The sequence below is a fragment of the Perca flavescens genome, chromosome 13 (assembly GCF_004354835.1).
Source record: "Perca flavescens isolate YP-PL-M2 chromosome 13, PFLA_1.0, whole genome shotgun sequence".
Taxonomy (NCBI): domain Eukaryota; kingdom Metazoa; phylum Chordata; class Actinopteri; order Perciformes; family Percidae; genus Perca; species Perca flavescens.
In genome coordinates, this window is record NC_041343.1 from 22440588 (window position 1) to 22465314 (window position 24727).

The 24727-nt window shown below is 39.1% G+C and overlaps 1 protein-coding gene and 1 long non-coding RNA gene across 2 annotated transcripts in view; both read left to right on the top strand.

Moving 5' to 3' along the window:
* Positions 1 to 6606: 6606 nt before the first annotated feature.
* LOC114567319 (uncharacterized) lies at positions 6607 to 8396 on the top strand. Its single transcript, XR_003694148.1, has 2 exons — positions 6607 to 6890; positions 8114 to 8396. It is a non-coding gene; the product is annotated as an uncharacterized LOC114567319 (long non-coding RNA).
* An 81-nt stretch (positions 8397 to 8477) lies between these two features.
* The window catches only part of stk32a (serine/threonine kinase 32A), a 61011-nt gene continuing 44761 nt past the window's right edge, over positions 8478 to 24727 (top strand). Inside the window, exons 1-3 of the mRNA XM_028596382.1 lie at positions 8478 to 8680; positions 14207 to 14262; positions 16284 to 16435. Coding sequence (XP_028452183.1) covers positions 8629 to 8680; positions 14207 to 14262; positions 16284 to 16435 — 260 coding nt within the window. The 5' untranslated portion in view covers positions 8478 to 8628. The remainder of the gene's footprint in view (positions 8681 to 14206; positions 14263 to 16283; positions 16436 to 24727) is intronic.

Consider the following 24727-nt stretch of genomic DNA (forward strand, 5'->3'; position numbering starts at 1 on the left):
AAATGTCACGATTTGATTCCATATGGATTTTTAGGCTCAAGATTCGATTGAAAATCGATTTTCAATTCAAAAAATGATTTCCGATTAAAAAAAAACGATTCACAGTATGTAAATGTAGTTACTTTTCCCATATGATTGCAGTAGACATAGACATACAATTAAATAAAAAAAAATAATGGAATTCTATGGATCGATTTTGAATCAGTAGAACTTAAATTGCGATACGAATGTGAATCGATTTTTTTGCACACCCTTAATATACATTGTGTGTATCTGCGTTTATAATTTTTTGGATGCTATGAATTACATTGTTGTTTTGTAGAGCCCTACTTGTGCCCAAAATATTGTTTATCACGGGTAGTTAATGAGCAAAGATCTTGAAGTACACTTGTACACATCCTATTAAAGGAGAATAACAAAAGGCGTTTTAATAAAGTTTATTACATGACATGTTTACTCAATCAGATTCCATAAGATGTGATAATTAGTGGCAATAAACCTCATTATAGTCAGAAAACAGAGTACATTTTTAGTAACACAAGCCATAGTTACCATAGATTTCAACTTTACATCAGTCTTGTTTCTTTCAGTCATTGCACATGTTTGAAGAATGAGCATAGAAGGACTGTATTGTCATCAGACAGTTATATATATATATATATATATATATATATATATGTCATCTCAGAATCCAGGATAGCGCTCCAGCGCAGAACAGTCATAGATTGTGAACACCAAGTCCTATAAAAAAATGAAGATAATATGGACGTTTTTAGGTAAAGCATGTGTGATTGAATGAGACCTTTATTCAGGATTGATAGTTCCCATGTTGTTAGCAGCTCAGTTTCGTGTGCATTCATATTAAATGCATTGTTATCTGAATTGAAACTGCAGGTACAAATAAAAATCCTCAAAAGAAAATCATCACATGACATGCCTATGCTTACACTTATACTGTATTTCCAGTATAATTGACTGGAAGTTAGAGGTAAAAAATAATCGAAATGACCGTAATTAAGATGATTTAACCCTAACCCTTTGTCAAGACATTGTGGCCTGGTCTGCATAGACAGGTCATGTCAGTCTGTTATGGAAAACCAAGCGCAGACCAACACGGTTCTGACTTACAGTAACAGTTCAGGAGAGAAGGCTCAAGCATCCACAGAGAACTGAATGTTTTTTTTATAATCTGCATCATAAACCATGTTTAATCCTGCGGAACTGACCCATTAACCGACAGTCACTTTGAACGCATTTCATCAGCTTTCATACAGTAGATATAGATAGGTGATCAGTAATACGTGACTTAAAAATATGCATTAATGGACAGTTCTTTCATTTATCTGAAATACCAATAAAATAAATACCGGTTACTGGTACTTAAATGTAGATACAGTGGAAGAAAACAAGTGGGGAACAAAGGAATAACAATTGGGCATTTTAGATTAACTACTACAACTTTTACTTTTTCTATTCACAGAAAAAGCACATTTTGTACTCTGATTTGATGATTTGAAACTGATTTGATGTACAGGTGGTATTTTTTTTAACAATATGTTGTTAAACAATCTTTAACATATTAATTTTGTGACAGTAGCATACTTTCCAATGCACAAATGAGGCAATGCCTATAAGGGCCTTTAACGTCTGCAGCCACTGCAAGAATGGTACACTCCCAATGACAAAAGACAAATCCCGGTATTTTCCACCAGATGTTTCACTGGGCATTACTTGGTGTTCTACCAGATTTGGTAGGCACTATTTGAGTCTCACTGTGTTACATTTATCTAGACCTTGGGTCTTGTCTTACCCCGTGACATTTCTCTGACATGATGATGAAGAGCTGTCTCAGAGTGACACCCAGCTTTCTCACATCTCTGGTGTAAGCGCAGCGGCGATCTCGCAGGCCTTCCACCAGGGAGATGTAGGTCCTCATTTTGGACATCACACAGGCATTCTGCATTCGGCGGGAGTAGCAATTAGTGTGCCTGTGCTTGATTTACAGCTGAGGTTTTCAGTCGAAATTCCACAGATGTTAGTGTAAGAAAATAGTGACAGAGTGTGAAAGATAAACATTGAAGAAAAGTAACTGGAATTTAAACCCTGGTTACTTTTCAAATATGTAAATTCCCATATGCCAATTATGTCCAATAATAACAAATCCAATCTAGTGTAAGTTAGTGTAAATCTAGTGTTTTTGTTACAATCGTGGGGAATTTGGAGTCATACTTACATGGACATCAAGGTAGAGATCCGGCATGTGTGCCATGCAGTAACTCTGGATGCAAAGAACAAAATGAAGTTTTATAAATGCAACATTGGCAGGACAATCTAATGTTTTAACACCCATCCCTACTCTGAGAAATCCAAGGTGTCTCACATTACTAAATTGAACCTTACTAAAATGTGTTTACATTTAACCCACAATGTTTTGATTTGATGGGATGAAACTAAATTGCTGCATATCTGTATCTAGATAATACATGAAGGAATAAAATAACTATTATCTCTAATGTGGTCCTTGGTACAATATATAAAAACATACTAGATAAACAACAAACAAGTACACATACTATATGGCAACAAGATCATTTAAGAATATATGCAAAATACAACTTTAGTGTTAAAGCAAAAAAAATATCTATAATAGTTGCAACACAGCAGCTAACTTACAGTTTCAGGGTCCCTCTTCAAATCGGCAGCCCACTGAGTGAGCTCTCGTGCCATGCTCAGCACCTTGGTGTAGCATGTTGGTGGGTAGAAAGGATAGCTCAGTGCCAGCGGCACCAAAGATGAAACAAGCAACAAGTGGTTAAAGATGAACATGACTCACTTACACCTACTGCACTTACTGAACCTTTGTTTGTCTGTGTCACCGATGTACACATGCAGCCACGTATGCATGTGGACCGACTTTAACACACCCTCTGTTTACTCCAAAATAATTATGCAACTCCAGAAGAATGACAGGCGACAACCCACTGTGTCAGATAAGACAGCACTGATCTTTATGGAGGAATCAAAGCAGGCTCGAGAACATTGGTGATTTTAGACCCTTTTTAGGGGGGCTCAAGCCCCACTAAATTTCATCTCAGCCCCCCTAAACATTTTTTTTTAAAAACAATTTTAGTGCTTCAAGTTAGAGTTTGTGAACATGTCTGTTAGTGACAGAGGACGAACAATTACAGGTTCAAAGGGCTTGAAACAGGTTTAATATCCTGTGTCACTGTCACAAATGCTATACACCTGTGCATGTACCCAGTCAAGGAGAGGGTTAACAGAAAGGTAGTTTTGGCCAATCGGAGGTGGTTGTGCCTGACTCCCGTCTTTGGCTGAGTCTCTATCTAATCTGTCAGAGGGAGAGCAGGAGTGTGGTTGTGAAGTTTAACGTTGGTAGTCCCAAGAGAAGAAATTGGTAATTTCACGGCACAGATTAGAACCGAAATTGAAACGTAAGAAACTAAAATTGCTGAATGTTAGAACATTGTGTCAAATTGGTAGTTATTACTTAAAAATGTTAGCTAGCTCAGAGATTATCAGCTGATTTAGCAGGGGGGGTTTAATACTTTTGCAAGGCACCGTCTCACCTGATCGAGAAGATAGTGAGCTGTGATTTTTGTCCAAACATTCAAATACTGGGAAGACATAAATTAGTAATTTGCCTGAGAAAAGGAGGAATATTCAGCATGGTATTTCTTTAATCAGTTTTGCAGTGATGGTGGAAGGTGAAAGTAGAAATACCACAATGTAGAAATACTCTGCTACAAGTAAACTACACAAGTAAAAGTCATGCTTTTACTTGTTGAGTAAACGTACAACAAATATTTAAAGCATCAAAAGTACAAGTACTACTTATGCAGAATGGACCCTTTCAGAATAATGTATATCATAATATTAGAACATATTAATGTGTACATCACTTTAATGTTGGTGAAGGTGGTGCTAATTTTAATTACTTTACCTACTGCTGAGTAGCTTTATGAATTATCTTATTTTAACCTATAATAATACATGATAATTTATTCGTTGAATGCATTATGCATTATTCAACTAAAGGTGCAAAGATAGTACTGAAATAAGTTTTCAAATAAATGTAGTGGAGTAAAAAAATATTTGTCTCTGAATTGTAGTGAAGCAGAGTTATAGCCAAAAAAAATGGAAATACTCAAGTAAAGTACCTGAAAATTGTAATCAAGTACGATATTAAGTAAATGAGTAAATGTTCTTTGCTACTTTGCACCACTCAAGATTTGTTCCCATACCTTTTATCTTCTAGAATCAATTGGGTATTGTCTGAAAGCTTATGTGCATGCTGCACGGTGACTTACAAAACACGACAATGACTTTTATTTTGTCTCAAGATCCCAACTCAATACAGTATATAGCACCTTTGGAATGAAATTGCTGCATGATTTTAAGTGTACCATATGTTTTATATTCTTCTGTACATGTTATTTGCTGCTGTGCGCATTCTAATTTAAATCACATTGAGTTTTTCCTTGTAATGAAATGTGCTGTATAAATAAAACTGCCTTGCCTGGAAGAATCCATGGAAATCTCTAAGACCAAAAAGGCACCAGATCATAAATAGAAAAGCTTTAATTGCCTGTACCCTGATAAGTGTTTCCATAATGAAGCATTTCTGCATTAGGGAGGAGGGTGGTGTTGATTGAACTTGACTGTATTGATCATGAAAGTGATTTATGTTGTAAATTATATCTCCATAAGACCCCAGCTGTATTAACATCAGCCGCTGTCATAGCATGTCTTTCGTATCCACTAGATGGGCCTAATTTCACACATTTAAACTCCTTACATCTTCCTGAGCAGTCTTAAAGTCCAGCGTCCTTATGCATCATGTTGAAGTATAGCAAAACATTTTCATTCATTCATTAAAATCTGAATCAAATATAACCAGGACTGATCTATGACTGATTCTCTTTACTAGCAAATAAATAAATATCCTCACTGACAAAACTAGGACTAACACTGGCACATGCTGAGGCCTCCTGCATGTTCAGTAGCTGCACTCCGTTTCTGTCCAGGTGATCAAAAAAGAAAGAAAAAAAAAAACTCCTGATGCCGTCAAAAAGCCGATAAGGGAATGGCCTGCTTTTGAGTTATCCTTGCCATCTCTCATAGCCTGTGTTGAAAGCTGTCCCCTATACCTCTGTATGAAGATGGATGGCCCACACTGAGTGTGTGTCTTGGCATGACGAAGAGGCATAAAGAAAAAGTGCAGTGTGCGCTGTATAAGCTATATCTCTGTTCCCACAGCCCCATCACTCAGCCATTCTCCTCTCGACCTTGGCTTGCTCAATCAACAGGAGCCACTGGTGATAGTCCTTAAAATGGACGGATGTGTTTTACAGTTTGTACTTAATGACCACAGAAGTTAATGCATAATGCGAAACTGGACCACAGAAATCTGCCAAAAAGACAGCAAATTCCAATCACATATTCTGGTTTTAAAGCCCTGGATATTCACTGTGTATGAATCATAGAGCTGGCACACATAATGTGAATAATGTGAAGGCCACTGTAAAAACAACTTTATAGAAGTGAAGGTCATAATGATATACTCCAGACCTTTATGGCAAGATAAGGGAAGTAACAGTCACTATATATCTGTGCTCACTGGCCTAAACAGAGTATACATAATATTACATTAAAGCCAAAGGACATAAAAAGAAGAAGAAATACCATAACGCACAGTAAGGTCAGTACAGACTCCCAATCGAACACCAGAGAGACATTAGTGTCCGTTGTTCCCCTTGTATAATTACTATTTCCATATAAGTTTAAAGGCTATTATGAGACAGCAATCTCAGCTCCTCTATAAAGCGACTGCCTCTCGCCTGGGGGGAACGAGGTTGAAACAGCATTGTCGACAATCTGCCTTGCTAAAGTGGCAAGCAGAGCAGTATCAGCTCTTGGGGGCGCTGTTAAAGCTGATCATGACGTCTGGCTCCATGGTGGCAACATGAGACACAATAATCCCCTACATATGTAAATAAAGTACATTTTTATGAGGCAATGCGAAATTTAACGTGAAACTCATATATGGAAATATATATATATATATATATATATATATATATATATATATATATATATATATATATATATATATATATATATTTACATTAAATTTAGACACATTCGCATGGGAATAGGAAACTAATGTGATTAGCTGTTGAGATTCTGACAATCACATCCTAATTTTAGGATACAATCCAGAAGAAAATCACTTCAGTGGCTATGGTGACTCTGCGATGAATAATGATTGATGATTGTAGTCAATGTTTAGCCTGTAAATGTAGTTTGTAACTGGTTTCTTTGTAATATTTTTGAAAATATAATTGTAATCTATTTGGTATCTTTCTAAGAAATGCATCAGTGTATACAACTTTATTATTATTATTATCATTATTTATAAAGAGAGATTAATGAGTGAATGTTAAAGACAGGGAAACCTCAGTCCCGCAGCTACAGCAGATCAGCCTGACCAGCGTATGAAACGTGCCTCTCCAGACGCACGGTGGTGGCCAGCGCATTACACAGGCGGCGATGTGGAGGTCAGTCTCTCATCAGTGCAACGCACCGAGCAGTTTCCCCCCCCTAACACACATCTCTGCTGCCTTTGTCCTCTTCTGTCCTGCAGAAACAAGCGATTTCGCATTGCACTCGGTCGGCTCATTCCCGCAAGTCACGTCTCTGTCTCGCTGTGCGATTCCATTCTTTGGGTGGCAGGTGTCCCGGTGCGTCGACGTCCTAACACCGGACAAGTGATGCTCTGAGCTGTACTGTTGCTCCCCAGTCGCCTCACATCTCTGCAGCAAACCGGGCTGGAAATGGTCCCAAGCTCAACTAACCGGCGGCGTTCAGAGGTAGGTGCCCACAGCTGCCCTGCATGGATGCGGGGGGTACTTTCTATTCAGCGCATGTTTGGCCCATTGGATCAGATAAGGAGCTCCGAGCACAATGTCCTCTGCGGGGAGTTTAGCACTGCAGCTCTCCGCACTAGTTTTTTTTTTTATTTCATTTAACCCAAAGGGAATACTCAGACATGCTGTGGTGGCACTATCATAGTGTGGGAATGACATTCATGAAAGGGTTTCCCCTAGTGGGTTGAATGTTGCCACAATGACTTGAAGTTTGCCTATTTAACCCTAAAATGCATCTCAGTTACTCAGGTCAGTTATACATTTTCCTTTGATATGATGTAATGGGACAAGCTGTCATAATAATACCATAGCAAACCACATAATGCAGCTGTGATATAAATGTTGTAGCCTATATTAATATCACAGGAGATTCTAAAGCCATTAAAACATTAAAAATAAACTTGCTTAATGGCAGTCCAACTCCTTAAAGGATGAGGCTACAGGAATAGAACATTGTAAGATGCACACATGATTTATTTATTTTTTGATGTGAATTTATTTCATGAGTTCATTTCTCAGCTTAGCCTACATGTTTCATGAGGCAGCAGAGCTTTGTGTTTTTTTTGTACTTGTGGAACAAAATGTAGTAACTCATAAAATCTCCTGTCCTGAAGAGGGCAGCCTGAACGATTCCATTTACAGCTCACAACACCAGCAAACTATAAATCAAAAGCCTCCAATTTTGTGCTCTTAATGCGAAAAACGATCATACCATTCATCACGCATGCACTGCAGACGGTGCTCCACTGGGATGAGTTTCTGATTAAAATATAAAAAAATGAAATAATTGATAAATGACGGGATGAAGGAAAGAAGGAGGAAGGAACTAGGAAGGAGACCCACAAATAGCATTGGAAGTCATTTTCCCTCCTGTCCCCCAATCAAGTTAATTTCTAATTAAGTCCTTAACATTAATGTTACTGCTGACCTGCTGTGATAGGACATATTTAACTTTTTTTTAGCAAGGTTGTTGTTTTTTCTTTTTGTATCTTAAGATCTAAGAAAATCCAGTTTCAGTCTTTCCATTCATCATTAGATGCTGTGTCGAGCCGTTCATGTCTCAGAGGCTCTACCTTTACTTTTTTCCTCCCTCCCTCCCTCCCTCCTTCCCTCTCTCCCTTCCTCATCATGCTGGTGGTGTCATGTTTTTCTGCCTCCCCTCACAGGTTAGACTCTCAGTCAACAGAGGGTCACAGCTACAAACACATCACCCACCCTCTTCCTCCTGCCTGGCGAAAGTCGTACGTCTGCTGCCTGCATTCATCTAAACAGCAGTGAAGACAGACAGCAAACTTACAGTGTAGTAGTACAGTACTGCCTGGAGTGTGTGTGTGTGTGTGTGTGTGCGTGTGCTTCAGTGCCTTTAGTGTTCCCCAAGCCCTCCACCCTGTGTGTGTGCAATGATGTGTGGTTGTGTCAAGGTGGAGAGTTAAGAGGAAAACAGGACCCGTTCAAGTCAGCAAAACCAAGCCAGCTGCTGCGTATGTGTGTGTGTGTGTGTGTGTGTGTCAGGGTTGAGCAGTCCAGCACGTGAGACAGTGTGTGTGTGTGTGTGTGTGTGTGTGTGTTTGTGTGAGGGGCTAGGGTTGACCAGGCTATGAGTGCGTCTCAGAGGGAGAGGCCGTTCGATGCTGAGTCGAGCTAAGGGAGCAGAACAGGAGAATCTGTAAGAGGAGCAGCCATGGGGCTCGGACAGTCCAGCAAGGCTCCAGTCACCGAGGACACAGACGAGGGTGAGTAATAAAACATCCAACCTTCTTATATGACTTTTCCCCTTTTAGTTTCTCTACTTTTGTGGGCTCAAATAGAGTGACGATAAAAAGGGAACGTGGGTAAAACAAAATGACAAAGGTAGTGAGTGTGTAACTGCCTTATCCCAGGGTGTCCATCTTTTCTGCAGCCTTATCAATATGTTGAGCTAATTCCTATTAGCTAACAAAATTAAGTGCACTTATAGTAAATGGTTGTGACAGATGTACTGCTGATTAGGTCTGCCACACTAGTCTTCCTCAGCAAACGGAAAGTGTGATTACTGTGAGTGAGTTGCTGTAGTTTGATTTGCCTTTATATGGTCACAGCATTGTACATTTATGCAAATATACATATAGAGCGCATAGAATAGAATAAAAAGTTGTTAAAGATATCCATGCAACTCTTGGACATTTTTCTCTAATGTTGCCTTTGGTTTGGATGTCTTCATAATCATGATTATTCAAAATTGCTTGAGTCTGGCCAGGCTATTGTCTTAAATTTCTTCGCCATCAAAAAGGAGTTATAACTTGGATCGGCAAAGCTCTTGGTTTTCATTATTATATTATTATTTCCTTTTTCTTTGTGACCCGAGTAGATAATACAATGTGAATTTATCGGTTTAAGGCAGTCGATGAAATGAATTCCATTCTGGCTTCACTCCAAGGAACTCAAATAAGTCATTGTTCCATGAGTCAGTGATTTAGTCAGAAGTGAGGTGGCTTCCCCAGGTGTTTCCTTACTGTAGTTTTTTTTTTCTGTGTCGTATCCTAGATGAAAATGATGATACGTGGGTTTGTTTTTATAAAGTTGTAAACTGTAATATCTGTTTTCAGTTTAACACCTTTGACGGGTTCATATTTCCATTCATTTGTTTGTCTGCTGAAATACGTATTTCATTATTGTGTGACGAATCAACTTTTCTTTTTTTTTTTTTTCACCCTAAGGCTGTCAAATGACTGCATCGCACCCTAATGAAATCTGTGGCTTTCTCTTTTTCACTGGAGGCGACCTCTATCAAAGAGGATATCAGTATTCACAGTTAACCTTGCTGCTTAGTCATCTAGCGTGCTGTTCTGGAAATGTCACTCATAACAGAGAGTCTCTGAACTCTGAGTTAATGCAACAGTGCGGCGTCCTGACTTCTCTCTCGCAAACAGCGTGGGCAGGTTCACCGAGGGCAGGAGAATAATAAACAGAGACACACATCGTTCAGAATTAGAAAAAAGACCCGCTCACTGGAAACAAAGTAATCCCCTCACTGATGAGACTCCCGTCAGACACAGGCAGGGTTCTCCTGTTGAGGTCGGAGGAACCAGGCGGGTCACTGCATGTTGAGTATACACCGTGCACTCTCCCGTCGGAGTAGCAATAATGATGCAAATTAAGTTTTAACTTTACACTTCAGAAACGTTAAAGGTTGCTTCAAGGAGATATTGGCCACAGAGGTGGAATTCGTGTTTGTCTGTTAATTCAACAGTAAACATTAATAAATGCTGACATTTAAAAATATATATTATTAGTGAACGTTAAAGGCCTTTTTATGCTTCTGCGGAGGCTCCACGCAGAGCTTTCGCCATAGCCTACGTAAGTGGCCTGGTGTTTATACTTGTGCGCTGGTGTGTGCATCGAGCCGGCATGCGTGTGTGTATGTGTGTGTGTACGTAACCACGCTACCAAGCGTAGTTACATTTTTTGAGAGGTGCACATCAGGCTACGGGGTAGGGTCCGGCGTAGACGCAGAGGGGTCTGCGGGGGTACGCCGACGATTTTACACACAACCATAAAATGGCCTTAATGCTCTGAGGTTAGCTAATAGGGATTTTTATCTATAGTTCCTGTGCAGCTGAAAACTGTGAATACAGTTATGAAGAACAGGTTATTTAAACAAATGTTTGAGCCCTTTTCGCTTTAGATCGTCGTTGCACAGAGTAGCACTACCATCAGGCCACGTTTGCAAAAATGTGTCTCTCTCCCATATTTTACACACAAAATATTAATATAAGAACATATTTAGACACAAATGAATGTAAGATTGGGTTGATGCCCCTAAATATGTAATGCCACTCTTGTGGCATATTGTAATTTGCTGTGTCAAAGACTGATTTGTTATAGTTATAGCTACATTTTAGTTTACATTTTTAGACTTGTTTATTTTTGTAGTCTTTATTGTAAATGCATGTTAAAAAAAGGCAAATTAACCCCTAGATACAAAACGACCTAGACATAAATACATTATTTCACATCAAAAGCAGCAGCAAAAAAAGATATTCCTGTAATTAAACTTAAATGTTGCATTTATCTATTTTCAGAACAAATATGCAGACAGAAGCATATTTTGTAACTCATACTCAGCCCATATTAGTTAATTTACAGAAAGGCATGTGCATGAAGGTGGACTCTGTCAAGACATGTTTTTCTCCTCTGAGAAGGATGTGCGCACCACATGTGCTCCCTTATGTGTCATATGTGTTTTCCACCTTGTTTAGCCAGGTGGAAAACTCTGGTTAATGGACAGACCCTGTTTACTGCTGATCGTGCTTTATTCATCATATCACAGTGGCACATGGACCCATGGGTTCTGTTTCAGTTGTCAGAGCAACAGCCCGAGCTCGGGTGTTCCCACCTTGGTGGGTCCTTAAGTGATTTACAGGCTTCTGTGAGAGGCGGAGAGAGAGGGGGAGACAGAGTGAGACAGTGCGTCCACAATGAGACGGCTAATTTTGAAAATGTCAAAAAGGTTTTCCCACACAGAAACAAATTAGTTTTTCTTTTTCCTATACAACACAACTGTGCACGAAAACACCAGAATCTGGTAAGGAGTCTCAAATGGTTAAACTCTGCTTAGATACCGTCTGCTTACCGTAATCACCTTTTTATACAACAAAACTTGTGATTTATTTGCCCATTCATTTACATTGTTGTTCTGTTCATGTACAACTGAATGATAAACATGTAATTAGAGGGTCATAAATGCTACCTGTTGAGCAGGCGAACACATTGCTGCATCGAGTGAGACGTCAATCAAATATCAATGAAAATTTTTTATTGTGACAGAAAAATAACACACCAATGAGCCACAGTATTGCAATGGCTGACACATTCCTTCATTATGATGAAGATAAACACTGTAATATGTATAAATTCAATCCCACATACACCAACCCGCTGCTGCAAAAACTCCCAAGAGCACCAGATGTGTGTTAATCCACCAAGGAAAATAGTCCCCCAACAAAAGAACAATTTACTCCTGTTTGAGATAGGTTTACTAAAAAGTAAAGTGCCGCTGTTTTAGGAAATTACTGACCTTTTCAAAAATAGATGTCATTGGTACAGGAGTATATTATTTTTATGCTATACACCCTGCATGTTTTTTTAAGATGTATTCCCTCAGTAGGTGTGAATGTGCTTTGGGCTGAGTGCAACAGTGTAGGGAAGTTGGAAAGTGTTGAGCGATGGACTAACACATTGTTGTTGTTTTTCATGGGGTTGGTTGACATTGAGAAAAATAAAGAATGACACCAGCCTCATACTTCTGTCAGAGGTGACAGAAAGTTGTCTTCTTAACTTTACTGCCACACAAACCTAAACCTGGCTCATGCCACCATTTTCCAAAAGAACAGCTTTCCTTGTCCACATGAAAACTTGCAGCTTGCGTTTTCTGGTTCATCCACTCTGCAGACCATTTCCGGGTTTCAAAAACACAGGCTTAAGCTCAAATTAGAAATGTTGTGTCTGAGTAGATGTCAATTTTGCACACAAGCGCCATTGTGGATGTCTCTGCAGAGACTTACATGCACCTCCAAATGAGCAGTATGAGTATAAAGAAAACTACCCAGGTGTCCATTTTTGAGAGTCGTTAGTGTGGACTGAGGGCCAAAACGGACAGCATTTATTAAATGTTGTTGTCTTAGCGTTGACATTCAGAGACTGCTGACAGACAGAGAAAGAAAGGCATAGACATACTGTACAGCGCAGTAATACAGAGGGCGCGAGAGACTGTGTTAGACTCAAACTGAACAAGCGTGATTACTTCAATCCAAACTGATTAGCATGTGTCAGTCAAATATAAATTGACTAGCAGATGAGTTCCTCGGTCAGATGGCTTCCTCAGTTAGTTTAGGCCATGGAAAGGCTGTCAATGTGTCAATTCCACTCATGTGCAGATTTCAATCATTACACGCTCTGTTATTCATGTGTCCATCATCTATACCGCACATTAAACCATTCAGAGTTCTGCTTGTAAAATATGACTCCATCTCCATCTCACTGCCTCCCACTTTTTCTCTCTCTCTCTCTGCGATCACTGCCCTCTCATCCACGACCACAGCTGTCTCTCTGAAAAACCCATCAGAGCAGAATCTCCAAGTAGCTCAGCAGGAAAATGACCATGCTTATCTGGAGTGTATGTCTGTGTGTGTGTTTGGTATAGATCATATGTAAGTCTATGCATGTTTGTGTGTGCATTATAAAGCGGGCCTCATATGGTCCATTACAGAGTTGCTTGTGTAAACACTCCAACACAAATAGTGTGAGAGGAGGAGGTGCCAATGATACGTGACTAACAGAGCATAACATTAACTGTCACATCCAATAGATTGAGTGACTGCAGGCAGAATGTGTGTGTGTGTGTGTGTGTGTGTGTGTGTGTGTGTGTATATATGAGCCATTAATGTTTATGTCCAATATAAGTGTGTGTTTTTGGGAATGATTGTGAACACAAGTGTGTGCTGTGTGTGTGATCAGATGAGTGCAGAGAGTGAGCAGCAGCTGTTTCATCCTCGGGGAAACGGCATGGAGGGAAAACCTTCTTTCCTGGTTGTCATGGAAGCATGAAACAAACAGCCCCATCCGGTTTCAATTGGCGATAAATGATGCCGATAGATGGAGGAGAGTGAGAGGGAGTTAAGATCTGGTTTAGGTCTGGTTTAGGTTTAGATCTGGTTTAGGTTGTGTGTGTCTGTGTGTGTGAGTGATATAATGTTGAAATAAGTGTGCAGAGGAGAGAATAATACAAAGACTGAGAGGATATCAAGCTACGTAAAAAGAGAGCTAAAAAGCGGTCTTTTGTTCAGTGGGTAAACATGCAACCATCCTAAAGGCGTCTTTGTGCAGAAGCTTATTTTAATTCTCAGCTATCATGTCAGTGACCTGTGGTTGCCCCGGAGACCTCCACCTGCTTCAGTTTGAATGAAATGAAATGAGCTCAAAGCAAACCTTACAGTGAACCTACTGTTAACATTCATCTATTTCCATTTATAGTGATCAAATGACCTAGTTTTCATTTTAATGAGATTGAAGTGTAATTTCAGTTAGCATACACAGTTTATGTATTTAAAGCTGAAATCCAAAAGTCCAAAGTTGAAACTACAGCAAATATGTGTATCTAGTAGTTTTATCAACTTATTGTAAAAGTGGAGGAGAAATAATACTGTAATTTAAAGAAATTTAAATTTCTGTTTTGTATTTAATATAAATTAACAGAGATGTTCCACTCTTCTTTCTCACAGTGAATTTCGACCACTTCCAGATCCTGAGGGCAATAGGAAAAGGAAGCTTCGGAAAAGTAAGTACACGTTTGCCAAAGTGTACCCATGTTGCTCAGAAATGAGTTAAGTTGGAATCAGCTTAATGATACATATGTTTATTAATATCAAAATGGGAATATAGCTTAGTATCCTATGCTAAACAATTTAGAAAAGTACAAACAAACTAGCCAAAGGACATATGAAAGACAGCACTGACACTAAGAAACTAACCCACATTCCAGGAGGACATTACTGTTGCTCAGGAGCCTGCCTATCCAATAAATGAAAACACAAAACACTATATGCACAACTAATCCAATAACAAAAGGAACATTACAAGAGATGCACTTAAAAACAAGACCAATGCAAATATGCAATACATATGAAACAAAACCTTAAAATATATATATATATATCTCAAATGTATATCACATAATACATGCTAACAAATATATGCACATGAGGCGCAACGTTACCAACAACATATAATGACCCTCTCTGTCAGTACAATATTATCATTGTCTCGTTAAGCCTTACGGTTCAATTTGCTCGAGACCAACCAACAGCTTGTACGGATATAAATCTGAGGTGATAGCAGCCATGTTTCCTGTTGTTGTTAGGCTTAATAGTGCAGAGTAATTCACATCGGCACTTACAGTACATGTGAGCACATATAGCGACGCACGTGCACACTCACATGCACATGTACACTGAACACAGACTCGCAAAGCATCTATCTAGCACTCTGTCCAACAACAGATAAGCAGTGTAATCACAGTAGATGGCAAGCTGTTCAATGGGAGGAGTGATGTGATCAGGGTTTGGCTGATTAACTGTGCCAGCTGGTCCACAGATCACTCTCTTAGATAGCAGTAATCACTGGCTTATTGATGCTTCGACACAGACAAGGACCACTACAAATACATACGGGCCGGTATATTATCTCCTCTGCATATTGAAAATAGTGTCAATTCTCAGACACATTGTCAAAAGAGTGTATTACGTAGGCTACATTTTGATATATATATATTTATATATATATATATATATATATATATATATATATATATATATATATATATATATATATATACATATACATACCCAGATTGCATATACATATATTCTGCTTTTTGCTGCCTCACATCCGAGTCATGCTATTTATTGCAGCTGGTGATATATTTTGAAAGAAATTTTTGCTGCCTCACATCCGAGCAATTCTATTTATTGAGTCCCATCTGTTGGAAAGCATTTGGTGTGAAAAGTTTGAAAGAAGGATTTACATGATCACAGCTTATACGAAATCCAGAAATTTATCCATGAATGGACAACCATCCATCCATCCATCCATCCATCTTCGTGCAAATCATGCTGGTGTGAAAAGCAGTCCACGGGGACCCCAAACTTCCCTTTCCCGAGGATTAAATACATGATCACAGGCCAGGTTATAGATAAATCCCTCCACCTTCCATCCAGCCCTGTTGGATGGACAACATTTCTGGTTATTGCACTATATAACGCTTCATGTGTCACAAGCAATAACGCTTTAGACAAATATGGGGGAATGATGAAAAACACACTATTGTATTGCAACATCCTTCAAAAGTACATTGTTTTTTCCAATGTGCTAAATGAAATTTCAGCATTTTATAATGTTTATTTTATTAAATCTGGCGAAATGATACAACTCACAAATCTGTTGAGGCATTTTAAAGGGATGCTGAATAGCAAACTGTTTTCTGTGTGTCATGCAACATAACTAACCACTGATCATATACTGACAAAACAGAGGAATGATGCTTTACTTTGTGGCTAAATTTTTTAAATAATATAATTTTGCCCAAGATGTTACCATATTGGCAGTGAGGACTGCATTATCATTTTCTATGAATAAGTTAGCTGTTTAGAGTTTGCAGAAAGCAATATACGAGTCACTTTTAACAGCCTTGAAAGTACTGAAGCAAAAGACAGAGATGTACAAGCAGAACACCAATGAAGTATTCAGAAAAGTTTTTCCACTTCAGCGAAATAATCGACCTTTATGTGATCTTTTCACCAGGTCTGCATTGTACAGAAGAAGGACACTAAGAAGATGTACGCCATGAAATACATGAACAAGCTGAAATGCGTGGAGCGGAACGAAGTGAGGAATGTCCTGAAAGAGCTGCAGATCATGCAGAACCTTGAACATCCTTTCCTGGTCAACTTCTGGTAAGCAAATGTGCTTTAGTGAATACGTATTTAAATGTGTGTACAGTCATTAGTACAGTACAGTCATTGTGTATCAATTAGGCCTACGTCCTGTGAATGGCAAATAACCCTGGATCACTTCTTACAGACTGTTTATGTAATTGCTGTAGCTACTTTTTGGATTCAAACTGACTTCTGACTGCCATGAATTTAGCATTGAGTGACTTTGACAGAATATACTCCTCCATCCTTTAAATATGTATAGAGAATGGTGCTCTTTAAAACTTTAAGCACACTATGAATTATTTCCACTTCAGCAGATTGTCTCCACAAAGGCTTGTGTTTCACACTGGTTATTACCATCAGCCATAGCAGTCATTTGAATGATTTTGCAGTGCACTCTTTGTCACCCATTTGATTTTTATGGTGATTGTATCTTCTCCATTAAATCAGTGAACGCACAGACACACAGAGGGACCATGAGCCATTAAAGATCGGTCTGGATTGAGTCTGTAGATGCATTCAGAAAGGGTGTTGCCTACTGAACACTCTCAAGCCTCCATCTGCATCATCTCACCCTTTGAAGTTGTTAAAAGGAAAACGTAGTTTGCTCACTGATCCGAGCTCAACTTTTATGGGCACAACTCTCGTTTCTTGGCAGCTTCTCGTTTGCCTCACCACATTTGGGGGTCGAGGAAGTGTTTGCCTTAACACTGTACAAGCTCACTCAAACTGCGAAAGCTAATCTAAGATGACTCATCAGGTACTTTCAGCAACTTATTCATCATAATTTGAAAGCCCCATGCTCATTGAGCACCAGGAATCGTACTTTTGCGATGCCTGATAAGTATGGCTTGTTAAGTTTCTGTTTGAAAGGCGTCATTAATTCTTGATAAGCACTCCCACTCTGTAACATTTTGAGAGGAAGCCACACTGGTTTTCTTTCTGTCAAGCAGCAAGGCAGAGAGGAGGGAATGTATGTGCAAGGATGATGAATATCTGCCTTGCAGTCCAGTTTTTAAAAACTTATTTATTTGTAGTATTATTTTATACTTTCCTCCTTATGATTTATAGGTCCGCTAGTTGCCCAGCTGCCTATAAAAATAAACTCTGGAAATGTTAACAATTAAATGATGAAAATACTAAAAAAGTGACTTGGCACCAATGCTCTCCAAGTAGCTTCCCCCCCTCCCCCTGTCTACCCTTTGTCCTCTGTCCCACTTTTCTATCCTCTCTTCACCTACTTGCCTTTTCGTCCATGTTAATTCCATATCTTTTTTTAAAAGCTACTCGGACAGAATTAAATAGCTATCTTTTAATTATTAATTTGAGGGGGAAAAAAAACTAAACCCTCCACGGTAGGAATGAATAAGAAGAGACTATAAAATCACAGTAAAAAGAGGAGGAAAATACATCAACAAGATGCAGGAAAAGGGAGACTAGCCACAGAGCAGAGAGAGGAGGTGAACAAAGGATAGAGATATGTGGTGTACGGACTCATCAGACAAACACTGCCAGGGCTTGCTTTCTTGCTTGATTGCATGCTGCGTTGGACAAAAAAACTGTTGGAAGTTAATGCTTTTGGCAGCGTAAACCCCCCTGGGTGGAGGTGATTTCCTCCAGAGATGTGCTTGGGTCAGCGCTGTGCCCACTCTCTCTCTCCCTCTCTTCCTGTCTCTCTCACTGTGTGGAGTTGGCGTACGTTATGATTGGCCTGAGGTAAGCGCTCAAGGTCAGAGACGGGGAGAGATTACCTGCAGGCAGCGTATGAACCACACTGAGCCAGATACATGCAAAAAATAAATAAATCTTTATTTCTCTTCTGTTCTCTGTCCTTATTTCTTTCTCATCTTCCTCTCTTCACTCACTGTCCTCCTTTTCTTCCTCCTCTCCTATTTTCCTCCTTCGCCATCTGCTTCTCTTCCTTTTTTCTCCTCTTGCTGTCACTGCACTTGCGACTGGGCATGACCTCGGTGTATGTGCACTGTGTGTAGCCAAGCAACAGTGCACTTTAAAGACAGGACCAAAACACAAACCTAAGAAGATCCAAACAAGTTATTTTCCCTCCATGCAAACTATTAAATATGATATGGAATACTGATTTTGAAGAATCTTAACCTCTGGCATAGGCATAGATTATCTGTATCGCCGTTTTATTTGCCTGATAACCGATAAAGTTAATGAATTAAAAAGTGCGCTACTTTGGCTCGGCTACAGCTCTGTGTCTGTCCCTCTGCTTCAGTTTCACTCACCACTGAGTCTGACTTAATGTCCCGCCCACAACACTATCTGACTCTCTTTTACTGTGTGTTAGGTTGAAAGTTTCTAATGTATTAAGTTTTGTGTTGGAGTTTGTAAAACTCTCTTAATTTTGACCTAAAGATTTTCATTTTCACTGTAAATGCATATTGGTTCCAAAAATCAGTTATCGGTTTCATTAACTACTAATAATTGGTATCGGCCTTGAAAAACCAGTATCGGTCGATCCCTATACTAGCATTAATTGTGTGGTACAGTCAGTGTATTGATGTGCCAGCAGTGGTGGGGCAGCCCTTGTTGCCTGAGCTGCACTAAGTCCCACTGTGTAAGGGGAGCGCTTATGGGCACTGCCAGAGATACACTCGCACTATATCAGAGATGGACACAGAGAGTGAGATATGGCAACCAGCATCAGATACTGCCGTATTCAGCTTCCAGTCTTGCTGCCTCTTTAACTGCGGATTATGCAGTTCATTTTTTTTGTTGATGGAGGAAATGTCACGGAGGAGGAACTTCTTGAAACTACCTGCTTGCTGTTTGTTGTGATGGATGTGTTGAGCTCAGGCTGTGTAATGTGTTCCATCGAGTAGCACATTTTTTTTTCAAGGAGAAGGAAAAGAGTAGTGCAGTAATATTTAACAGCATTGCAAAAAATAAATAAATAAAAGCACTAAGTTAAGTTCTTGAATTATTTTTACATTCCAGAAATGCCATCTGGTAAAACTGTTGAATCTTGAGAGCAACTACAATTTCATACATTGTCATACTGTTAACAAATAAAGAACTTTTATTGTTACTCTTTCCATGAATTTGCCCCTTGAGCTAGTTTTAATAATCAACCATGCAGCCAAACAGATGGGATTTATCCAAACCTGTAGAGATTTAAAACAGTGAATGTTCAAAAGGGCAGATTAATGTTAGAATAATTTCATGCTAACATAATAACAACCAAAAAGATTGGGTAGATCTTCAATATCATTTTTATTTTCTCTTCCACAAACTAGGCCACAGCATATTATCTGCCAACTTTTGTCAATTTATGGCTAAGAATTCACAACTAAACATGCTTTTAACAAAGTCTACACTTCATTCCAGGACATCTTCCACGTCTAACCTTGAAAAATACTGCTATGATGCAACATGCTATTGTAAAGAAAAAAGTCATTGTGTAACTGTCAAAGGGAAAAAAAGAAGTACATTAACAAAAGTCTGAAACCTTGTGGAGTAAAAGCTTCTCTTGCGTCAGGGAGTCCCTCATTTGTTATTATGCAATTGCACTAATGATGTTCATTTCTATGCATAGCAAGACATCATTCAGTTATTCCCCATTCATGTGCATTTTTTCCTCAGAAAACCAAACAGAAATGACATAATGTCTAACAAAAGCAACTAAGAAAAGAATCCCTCCCAGCATCCTGACATGAAAGGTCTAGTACACCAGATATGTTGTATGGTATACAGGCCCTACAGTCGGCTTAGGTATAGGGTACATTTTGAATAAATGGTGTGAGCTAGGATAAGCTTAATTTCAGACTCCAATATTACAAGCAATGGTAAGATGTGCTTGTGCCTAAGGTACAAACTGTATCCTTGTGTACCTGCAAAATGTGCACATCACAGCTTCATTTTACATTAAACGCTGCAGGCATTACCGAACACTAGAAAGCAGCATGTCAGCATGTCAAGTATTTGGCCTGATGTCAAGGTGACCTGCTGCTGGTGAAATGGAAGATCATAGAATCAGTGGTGGTATAAATAATAAGAAAACCTCCCGATTAATTTCTGTTACTAAGCCTAAATGTTGCCTTGATTAAAGTAAAAACATAGCAAAAAGTAGCCTCACTTGTTAACTATAGGCGGAGTTTTCATGTACAGTATTGTATTTCACATTCAAGATCATTAATTTCCCAATTTTTCTGTAAGGGATGTGTGTATGTATTTTTGGATGAGAGTGTGTGTTGTCAAGGAGCTTTAGACACGGACTGATGGGAGCTGTCAGTCAAGCGAGGTGTTGGAAGATGGGGTGGGAGGAAGGTCAGAAGGCTGTCGGCATTGATCCAACATGTCACAGTCTGAGCGCTTGGCAGGCTGTGTCCGTTTCAGCAAGGGGCTTTGGTCGGAGTGTGTGTGTGTGTGTGTTTGTGTAAATGTGTGCGTGCACGTATGGATAGCATGCATGTCTTATCACTGTAATTGCAATACCTTGTGATGAACAACAAAGTCTTTATTAGCCGTTTTATTACTAAGATTTACTGATGTGGAGTTTCTGCTCAATAGATCGATGGTAATTAACAAAAAAAAAAACCTACAGCTTATACTGAGGAGGTTTAGTTCATTTACCTTATATAGGTATTTAGGTTTAATGAATGGGGGCAAGCGATATTCTCCTTTCAGAGAGGGGATACGTCTAGGAATATTGCCAATAGAGCTATTACTTTTAAAGAAGGGAAACATTTCTTCATTCAGACACTTAATGAAAAATATGCTTACAGTATGAAGACATGTCTTTTCTGATTTATGGACAAACTAGAATAATTTGTGTATCTGAAAAAGAGGAACTCCTTATATTTTATATAAATTCTTATACTTTGAAATTGCAGCAATTTATTTGAATTAACTGTGGCCTTACTGTACATGTCACAACTTTTACCTTTGAAAGAGAGACAGTTTTTCTGTAAGGGCATGTTTTCTGAGCCCCCTGTAGTTTCTGGAGACTTCCATTACTGAAGTGGCCTGGGGTGCCTTTGCCTCTAAAAGCTCCACACAGGATGCTCTCCCATCAGACTGACTGCCTGGAGGCCACCAAGAGGTCACATTGAAATGCATGTGTGGCGCAGCAGATACACACACTGAAGGAACGACAGAACGAGACAGAGCGAGAGAGTGGACAAAAAGAGGAACAACTAGAGGACGAGAGAGGCAGAGAGAAAGGACAAAAGAGAACAAGCCGGCTAAAGAGAAACCAGATGCCAGCAAGGCTAATAAAAAGTCTGCACCATTTCAACATAATGTACAGGTGCTAATCTGCAGTCTGACTGCTGCTCTCTACTCTCTACCCAAAACGCTCGTTGGGGCATCAGCTGTTAATGATGCTTGAGAACTTGTTCTGTCGCTGTCTGTCTTTTTCAACCCATCGCAGCTGCAAAAATCCAAATAAAGACGGTCAATTTATTAGTTATAACACCACTATCTACAGAGGAGGTGTAGCCTGAGCAGCAGCAGCTTCAGTGCTCTGTCTGTGTCTACACAGGATGCATTAAGGCACAGTATTGAGTGTAGGTTAATGCACAGCTTCAACATGAAACAGGCTCTTTCAAATCACATTAGCCATACACGTACACGTTGTCATATTAATGGTAACTTGGGTACTGTAACTTATGTGATTTCTAAATCAATTTGACAGCAGTGGCAGCAGGCCAACGGAGACTTCATTCATATTCAAACACCTTCTAAATACTGTCGCCATGTCAGAAAGAAAGAGAGGGAGAGATAGAGAGCACACTTGTTTTGAGAAGAAAAGGAGCTTTTATTGTCATGGGAGACCAATTTACACTCTAAGTAGAGTGGAGATATTGCTGAAATAGCATAGAATAGAAAGCTGAATTAGCACCAGGTCAGAAGGTCCCAGAAGGATGATGTTGATTTGCAGCTATAATATCTAAAATACAGTATGTATGGCACGATAAATGATTAATAAGTGCAATAATGTGCAGTAATGCAGATAGTGCTGAAGTAGTAACAAAAAACACTTAAGAATTGTTGATTTGTGTAGGTATATACCGGGGACAAATTCCAACTGTACTTTAGAGATGTGTGTGTGTGTGTGTGTGTGTGTGTGTGTGTGTTCTACTTGTGTAGATGTCTGCTTGCATGTGCGTAGGCCTAGGGACTTTTTACGACTTCTGAAACAAAGTTTTATCGGATCTTAAGAAAAAGGTAGCTGGCTTAAAACAACAGAGCAGTAAGTATGTCGGGGTACACATGCTTGCGTTCCTGTGTGTGCACATAACATTATTCAGAGTATACTGTACATGCCTCACCATGCCAGGCTGTTGACCCTCTGTATGGCAGCTCTGCTCCTGAGCAACCGTGTGAGAGATTGCAGTGAGTCAGTCAGTCTTGTTTGCTCAATAGACCGAACAGCTTCCCCCGACAATGAAGCCCTTTCAGTTTTTACCACCTTGGCTTCCCGATGGAAAGTCTTGTGGGACAGAAAACACGGAAACCTCAGCCAAGCATTAGAGCTGGTTTTCTACTCGATTAAAGTGGTTTCACGGAGGACTGAAGTATGCTATCGATTGACTTGATGGACTTGCAGTCCCTCCTATAACACTGACCCAACCAATTACCCAGTAGGATCCATGACAAAGTAATAATACATTGCATTTTTAGATTAATATCTATTTTGGCTTTTTCTGTAAGTGACTATCACACTAAGCATTTGATAAAAAGCTGTTACATTACATTTAGAAGTGATTATTCATCAGTGCAGAGCAACAATGAGCATCTGGCACAAGATATTACAAAAATGATCAAAAAGAAGTTTGTTTGAAGAGGAAGAAGAAAGTTTGGTAGACACACACACACACGCACACACACAAATAAATAGGTAATACTAATGGTTAACATAATATTTCACTAATCAAAATAAGTAAGTAATGATTAGGAAGATTAGTTTGAACATGATAAAATTAAAGATCACTGAACTCACTACACTAGCATAAATTGTCTCATTGTATCCCATATTGCAAACTGTAGTAATTGAATAAATAAACAGCAGTTTTCCTGGAAGAAGCCAGTGTTTATCTACCAAGAAAAAGAGCAATTAAAGTCCAGTGTGTGTCCACTAAATGCTTGTGACAGCAGCTTCTTGAATTACTTACCACCTTAACTACTTTTTCTGGGTTAGAGGTATTTAGTGTGTGTGTGTGTGTGTGTGTGTGTGTGTGTGTGTGTGTGTGTGTGTGTGTGTGTGTGTGTGTGTGTGTGTGAGAGAAGAGGGAGAATGAACCAGAGCAGGGGCACTGTGGATAGTCAGGGAGGAATGTTTTGAGCATCTATGAACTCAGAGTCAGAGTTGTGTTTGTCCCATAAACTACAAATCCTGCTTCAAAGTGGAGCATTCCTTTGACATTTAAGAGAAATGTGATGTTAATATGAGGCCGGCTTGATCTGTGCTTCCTCTCTGCGTGCCAGACTCAAGTGACACATCGTTTTCCAACACACTCTCTCTCATATCCATGCACACACACACAGTGATCAGTGATTCAGTTCAGTTGTCTCTCCCTTGCATCTAAAGTAAGCAGCTGGAACTCAGATTCAAATCTGTGCTCCCCATTCGCTTTTAAGTAATTTTGTCTCCTTAATTATAAGGCTCCAGGTGTCTTTTTTGCTGATTTATAGGATTTTCTTACATTTAAAATGGGGGTCTGTCATTTTGAACAAAAAATAAATAAATTAAAGAAAATGTGGCTTTACATGAGTTTTGCTGTCTAGGATGCAAGAACTTCAAAACCAATCACATCACAGAGCAAAATGTTTTCTCATCCATCTCACATTGATTTTGTTCTTTTGAATGAAATAAAATTTTATAAAATTAAATAAAAATTGAAAACAGAAATGCCCGATAAATTATAAGCTGTTGCTGCGACTTATGCATACTGGGTTTGTTTGAGTTGTGTATGCATTCCTCCATATCTCGCACTACAGATTATATAACACACTCTGACTTAGCTTTGTAGCCTAAATATACTCAGAACACTATTTAAATTCTCACCACAAAAAAAAATCATCCCATTATTCTGTCACACACACATAAACTAAAAAAGTTTGGAGAAAGTTGGTTTTCACAGGCGTGGCTAAGTCATTTCTGCTTGTCTGAGTGATTGATAGCATTGCAGCTGGTCCCATCCATTCAGCTGTACTACATCATAAATGCCCTTAAACTGATATTCATCAGTAGAGAACTGTTTGTTGATTGTGCATTTGTGCGTTTCAGATGGAGTGACTCATTCAAATTCAACATGTTGTGTTGATTTTTGCCAGTTTATTTTA